The 6,983-nt window shown below is 56.6% G+C and overlaps 1 protein-coding gene across 1 annotated transcript; it reads right to left on the reverse strand.

The window, feature by feature from the left end:
• Positions 1–3,855: 3,855 nt before the first annotated feature.
• DIO3 (iodothyronine deiodinase 3) lies at positions 3,856–5,909 on the reverse strand. Its single transcript, XM_065685580.1, has one exon. The coding sequence runs from the start codon at positions 5,288–5,290 to the stop codon at positions 4,466–4,468; it is 825 nt and encodes a 274-aa protein (XP_065541652.1). The 5' UTR covers positions 5,291–5,909; the 3' UTR covers positions 3,856–4,465.
• Between the last annotated feature and the right edge of the window lie 1,074 nt (positions 5,910–6,983).

Below are 6,983 nucleotides of genomic sequence, written 5' to 3' on the forward strand. Positions count from 1 at the left end.
CTTACCCCATCTGGCTATGTCCTGAAGGTCCTTTCAAGAGGGAGGATATTTGTTACTTGAAAGGAAATGGAAGCAAATGTTTCTATGACCAAAGTCAGGAAGGAGCTATTAACTTGGACAAGAGAGAGGAAACATCAGATAGGCCTGATCTTCTAAGTATGATGGGCACAGGAATTCCATGGACCATACTGAGGGATCCTTACCTTTGTGAGCATAAGTGTTATACCCTGAGAAGAATTCTTACACAAAACATAATTAACTAAAGGATTTTAACCTTGTCCTGTAATGTATTTTCACACAGGAAGTATTAAATACTGCTTACTGTTCAAGTTAAGATGGTTTTGGCTGTTTGCTAGTGCATTTACCACAGTAAACCACTTCCAGAATCTCTGAAGAAGCAGGTGGAAGGCCAAGAAGAGGAGAAATAAATGGAGTAGTCAATTAAGCGGAGGTCATAAATGAACCCCTTTTCAAGAGGCATCATCACGAATTTGCCTGAAAGGAGGAATTTGCAAAGAAGGAAGCAGGTGTCAAATTCCTTTTGGCAGCTGGATGCTTAAAAGCATTTAAAATTAAAAGCTACCTGATCTAAAGCTCAAGACACCGAGAGGATGTGCCTGAACATGTGGAAGGGAACACTTACTGATGGGGTTTACAACTCTCATGCTGCAGGAAAGGTGCAGAATTGTGAGAAAACGTGCTGACCAAGTTCTGGCAGGATTTAGGCCACTGGCACTGTCAGTGAGGAGGAACTTGAGAATAATTTTGAGCTCTGTATTCAAGCAGCTGTCTGTCTTCCGCAGCATGCTGTAGAAAAATAGAGGTTTTGAACCCTTAGAAAAGCAAAGGAAGTGCAATAGCCCAGATTTTTATCATAATTACACCCAGGTGGTTCTGAAGTGACTACACCCGTGTCATTGAAGTTACACCAGTGCAAAACCTGTGTGAGAACTGAATCAAGCCCTTTGTTTTCTTGCATTTGTATACCAAAAGAGCACTCTAACAGCTCTTAGTAAATAATAAATTAATAATGATATGATGATCTCCCTCATGACTGGAAGAAATACAGAAAAATTAGTGTCAGAGTAAGAATTTGCTTGCAAGATTCTTTGGATGTGTCATTTCTGGATTTATATTGGGTATGTAACGCTTTACTGGACTGATTTTAATTTTTATTTCGAACAGGAGAAACATCAAATTTAGTCAGTATGTGGTGAACGAGAGAAAATCTACAACATACAGCTTACAGATCAAATGAGTAAGACCTTTTGTCTGCTCATTGTGAACCACCTTTAAATCCACAGCAGAAAGTAGTAATGAAAACAACTAGTAAGAGCAGATACTTTTGCTTTCTCCCTGCTGTAAAGCAAATAGTATTTGAGTAGTTGATTTTGTCTGTATTTCCCCATTTGTGCCTCAGAATACATGAGATTGCAATGTTACATCACATTTCTAATGCCTGGAACCATGTCCTGAGATCCCCCTCTGACCACACCACAACTTCCTCCTTTCTTTTTGCCTCCTGGCTAGAGGACTGTATGTAATTATGCTGAGGACATAATTCAATTAATTATTGACAGAACACATATCACCACTCAAATCTCTCTTTGATAAATCTCTTCACTGGTCTCTGACTTCTGTTTGCCAGGCACCAGGGAGGTGGAAAGGCAGCAAAAATGCTTTTTAAAGATAGGACGTTTCTCAATACTCCCTATCAGCCGGAGAGCCCTGGGCTCTTTAGACGTAAAAGCATACTGTTCTCTGAGCTAAACAAGTGGCCACGAGAAAGCTCAGTGGGATTGAGGCTTATGATTCATTTTAGGTGGCAGATATAATAGCAGCAGATAACTTTGATTTGTGCAAAGGAAAAGTGTGATCTCTTTCAGGGATTCCGGGCATTCACAGCAATTTTTTTCCCCCTCTGCTGCTGATTAAAGAGAAAGTGATAAATAAGAGCTCTATGCTCGGTTTAAAAGAGGAATGTAGCTTTAGAGAGCTGAATTATTTAGGGAAAAAAAAATAAAAAATCCTGCCCTCAGATAGCCTTTGACCAAAATCTGCTAGTAGTAGAAAGTAAAGATGAGGCTGTTTCTGTAACTGTCAGACCCCGAGTAAGGGCAGTGATCATTTCTGTCCGTATGACCGGAAAATGTCCTGGGGGCCGGGCCGGGGTGGAGACATGCCCGCGGTTTGCCCGTAACTACTTCGGATTACAAGTAGAGCATGCCAAAAGAGAGTTAGGAAAAGGAGATACCCAAGTGGGAAAGCAAAGAAGGGCTTTATTGTAAAGTGAGGACAAATAGGGAAGGAAAAAAAAGGAAAAAGAGCATGTTGTCCCGCGTGGGGCCTCGGGGAGGGAGCCGGGGCTGATGCTCCCATGCAGCAGGCGAGACAAGAGGAGGGCACCTGGAAGCGGCTCAGGAATTGACACCTTCGCCGCGCAGAGAGGAGCGGGAGATGCCCTGCAGCCGCCTGCGCTGCGGGGTCGCCGCGGGGGTCTCCCCGCTTCAGGGCTTCGTCAATGGCCCCGTGCTCAGGGCTCAGCTCCCAGTCGGGGGGAATAAGCCCGCCGCGGACTCTCCCCCCGCCATCACCGGAGGTTCCAAAGGCAGGCGGAGCCGGTGCGGTCCCAAGCCCGGTGCCGTGGGAGGCGGCCGGGCGTCAGCTCGAGGGGGCGGTGGCAAGGTGAGGAGCTGCAGGGTTTGGGGCCGGCAGAGCGGGCTGCACGGCCAGGCGGTCCGGCAGCGAGCACCTGACCGGGTCTGCTGACACTTCAGCCAAAGTGGTCTGATTTCCAGGGGCGCTGCGCTCCCGTCCTCCCGCCGCTCCCAGAGCAGGGGCTGAGGGGTGAAGAGAACGCAGGAGCGGGGACAGGGCAGCTAGTTCAGCTGGGGGAGACCACCCGGTGCTGCTTGTGTTGCGGAGCAGAGGCGGGAGGAGTCACACGGGCTGATCGAAACCGTGGATGTTGAGGGACAGAGGACCATTGTCATGGGCAAGACAGGCGCTATAACGCCTTCACAAACAGCTTTCCTGGGGTTTACCTTAGTCTTGTGGACTCAGCTTGGCCCCCACCTGCCCCCTCTCCAAAACTTACTCCGCAGCTGAACAGCCCTGGCGCCTCGTCCCGCTGCTGCCAAGGACAAGGAGGCGTTCGGCGGCACAACGGGAGGTGCTTAAAGGCCCGCTGTTTCTGGGCGGCTTTGCGCAGGCTCTGCGGGGGTGGCAGGATGCTCCCCGTGATCCGCTTCACCTGCCGGGCTCCGGGCGAGCGGGCTCCGGCACCCCGCACCCTCTGAAAAGCGGCTGCCGGAGCGGAGCCCCGCACAGCTGGGCTGGGCGCTGCCCTCCTGCCTGAGCCGCGCAGCCGCCGCCGCCGCCGTTTGCCGGGGCCGCCCCGCCTTGCCGCAGGTGCTGGTCGCGCTGCCCCCGGCCGGGCTCCGGCTCAGGCTGTCCCCCGCGACGGAGCGGCTCTCCCAGCCGGGACGGCTTCCCCCCGACTGTTATTTTGGCCCGGGTTCCCTTGCCTGCACGGCACCGACCAGCCGTGCACCTTCGCCCTCCCGGGGGCGGCTCAGAGGGGCCAGAGCAGGAGCGCGCGGTCCTGCGGGCCGGTGTCGAGGAGCACAGGGATGTTCCCTCCCCTGGGGGGCCCGGGGTTTGGATTTCCCCCCCTGGGGCCGCCCGGTACACCCCGTTCTCCTCGCTTGCCGCCCCTGAGCCCCCAGCAGCGCATCCTCTCCCGCCGGCCGGTTCGTCTTCCACTCCCCGGCTGTGGGAGGGTGCTGTGAGGCAGGCAAAAGGGAAAGTGAACATAGCGGTCTGGAGATAGAGAGAGGCAGTCAAGGTTAGACGTGTATTTACTGAACCTTTATTATTTAAAAAAATTCATAAAAAAAAAAGGTGAACGAACGTCTTACAAAACCCCCCCACATAAATAGGACATTCCGTTCAGCTCTGGCTATTGGCAGTTCTAGTACTTGACAACATCAGACGCGATTTCTTGGCATTAGAGGGACCCATTTCAAAATCGGTCATCACAAAGAAATACTAGAAATCCCAGTTAGCACTTGCTAGGCAGCATGGAGCACTTGTACACAACTTTCAGACACACACCCGCGCACACACGCAGCTGGGAGCAGATCCCGTAGGAAGAGAGCCTCCTTAAGAAATAGTAAACGCTTCTTAAAAAAAAAAAAAAAAAAAAAAAAAAGAAAAAGAGTTATTTACAAAACGCACATGGACATACAGTATTGACAGAGCGTGGCTGGCAAATCAACGTGATTTGAATAGAGAAAGGCTATGGCACATCTTGCTCGAAAGCTCGCACAGCAGCCTCCTTCGAGTGTCCCCGGGGAAGACAGCTCCTGCCACCGCGCCGCAGCGCTTTCTCTCTCCCCACCTCGCCCCCCACCCTCGCCCCCCCTCACACCTTTCCACCTCTGCACTTCTCCCCAGGTCTTTTTTACACTTGGATGACCACCGTGCTGGGGCTCTGGAGGCGGGTTTTGTACTGGTCTAGCCAGCTCCTCAGCTCCGAGATCTTGTAGCCCTCTGGTCCTCTGCCTCCCTGGTACATCACCCTCTCCTCCTGGATGATGTAGAGCCTCTCGAAGTAGGCACCGTAGGCGGCGCTGGAAGCATTGTCCATAGTGTCTACGGCCAGGGGACAATCGGGTGCCCCTTCTCGCATCAGCTGAGCTGCCCGCAGCCGGTCCTGGAGGCACTGGTGCTTGGGGATGTTGTAGGCTGCGTCCGAGCTGACCCAGCCGTCGGACGGGTGCGCTTCTTCGATGTACACCAGCAGGAAGTCAGCAATGTCCACGAAGTGCGAGGCCAGGCGCTGGAAGGACCTCAGGCGGGCCATGAACGGGGGTCAGGTGCAGCTGCCGAAGTTGAGGATGAGGGGTCTCTTGCCGCGGGCGAAGTCCAGGATGCGGAGTCTCTTCTGCCCGTCCAGTTGGATCACCTCGGGGTTGGGGGCCAAGGAGCCCACGTGCGCCGACTTGAAGAAGTCCAGTTTCTGCCCGTGCCACACGGCTTTCAGCGACTCCAGCGTGAACATGCGGTTGGAGTCGGACACGCAGACCGGGGGGTCGTCAGGAGGCGGCCCCTCGCTGGCGCCGGCCACCTCCTCCGCCGTGGGCATCGTCAGCATCTTCTTCCTAATGCACAGAAAATCCAGGAGCCAGAGCATCACGGCGGTGAGCAGGAAGCGGGGGAAGAGAAGGATGCAGGCGGCCGCCTGGGTGAGCAGCTGCAAGGTGTGAACGCCAAGGGAGTGGAGCATCGCAGCGGCTTATGCTGCAGGGCGCTGGCTGCTGGGGGGGTCTCCACACACCCTGCTTGCTGGGGTCTGTGCAGCACAGCTGAGATCCCGCTTCTCTTTAAGCCCATTTTATAGTCAGGGATTTAAATGAAAAGTGACTCCACCTCCGGCCAGAACCCGCCCCTCTGGAACTTGAGCCTGGGGATTACCTACCCCTCCACTCTAATGACCTAAAAATACACAGACAAAAGGGGAGAGAGCCCCGGCGGGAGCTGCGAGGGACGTGCAACAAAGCAGGGAGCAGCCGCTATCGGGCACAGGCACAGACTCCGAGATAGGGCACCGCCGGGGTTCCCGGTCGCAGATAGCGGCAGGCGCTTGCAAACAGCCCCGCCAAGGGCAGTGCAACAGGAGCAGCCCGCGACCCTGGCTCTCTCCGCACTGGGTGTGCGAGCGCGGGGCTGGTGCCGCGCCGGAGCGGCAGCGGGGTCCGGGGCCGTCCCGGCAGCAGCCTGCAGGTGACAGGGACGGGCCGCCCGAGCCGCGTCCCTCCCCGTGTTTCCCTCCCCGCCCCGCCGACCCGCTGGCCCCCGGGCACGGCCTCCGCCCCGCCACACGCCCCGCGGCTGCCGCGGGGGTACCCGGGGCTCGAACCCGCGGACACGCCGCGCTCGCATCCTTCCCCCAGCGGCGGCGGGCAGGGCGGCGGCCGCTGCCCCCGCGCCCGGACATGCCGCCTGTCCCGGGCCGGGGGGTGTCAGGTGGGCTCGGGCGCTGCCCCGAGGAGGAGGCGGGGCGCGGAGCGCGCTCCGACCGCTAGGGGTAGCTGTTGCCCGAGAAGCCGCGGCGGCGGCGGCGCTGGGCGGCCGCGGGGCTCTGCAGCCGCCCGGTCGGGAGGTGTGCGCGGCCGCGCCCCCCGCCTGGCCCCCCGCCGCAGGGGGGTTGCCGCCCTCCTCCGGCGGCGGGTTTCCGGCTGGGGTGGGGGTCGCCGTCCGCCCCGTCGGGCCCCAGGGAATGAGGGTCACGTCAGGGGCCGCGGGGCCAGGGGAGGCTGCGGGGTGCGCCGGGGTGTGAAGGCGGGGCTCGGTAGCGCTGCAGCTGCGCCTTAGAGCACGCTCGACGCCGGCTTGGTCAGGACAGTCCGTGCTGCCCCGCCGAAGATCATCGGCCCGGTTGCGGGGCGTCTCCTGGGCGCTCCGCCGTTAACTGCGGAGCTTGGGCCCTCCCGGTGTTTCCGGGAGCAGGGGATGGACGCGACGGGTGGGCGCTGTTCCGCCATGTCCCCTCTTCAGTGGCGTCCTGCTGCGCCCAGGGGAGCTGTAAGTCAGGGCCAACGCTCCTTTACGGTGAGCCAGGAGGAGGCAGCAATATGTTTTTTTCTGTTGTCGTGTGAGTAGATCTAACGAGGTGCTTGGACAGATGGCTGAAGTGTCACCTCGTGGGTATGGCCAGGTAGGCAGCTGTAGCCAGCAGCACAACAGGGCTTGTGTTAAGTTGGGTGGTGTGGTGTATTGGTAGCAAAGAGCTTGCAGTACTAAGAACTGAACACAGACCGTCCGCCTTCAGTCTTCACCCAGCCAGGAGGAATTTATGGTCTGTAAATTCCTTCTTGCCGGATTATATGGAGACCCGTCGCAGTGGTATGGAGCTTAAACCTGCTTTGGTGTGCACACAGCCCTAGACAAAATACGCTAGCTCTGCTTGCAGCTTTGCT

The sequence above is a fragment of the Lathamus discolor genome, chromosome 6, assembly GCF_037157495.1.
Source record: "Lathamus discolor isolate bLatDis1 chromosome 6, bLatDis1.hap1, whole genome shotgun sequence".
NCBI lineage: Eukaryota > Metazoa > Chordata > Aves > Psittaciformes > Psittacidae > Lathamus > Lathamus discolor.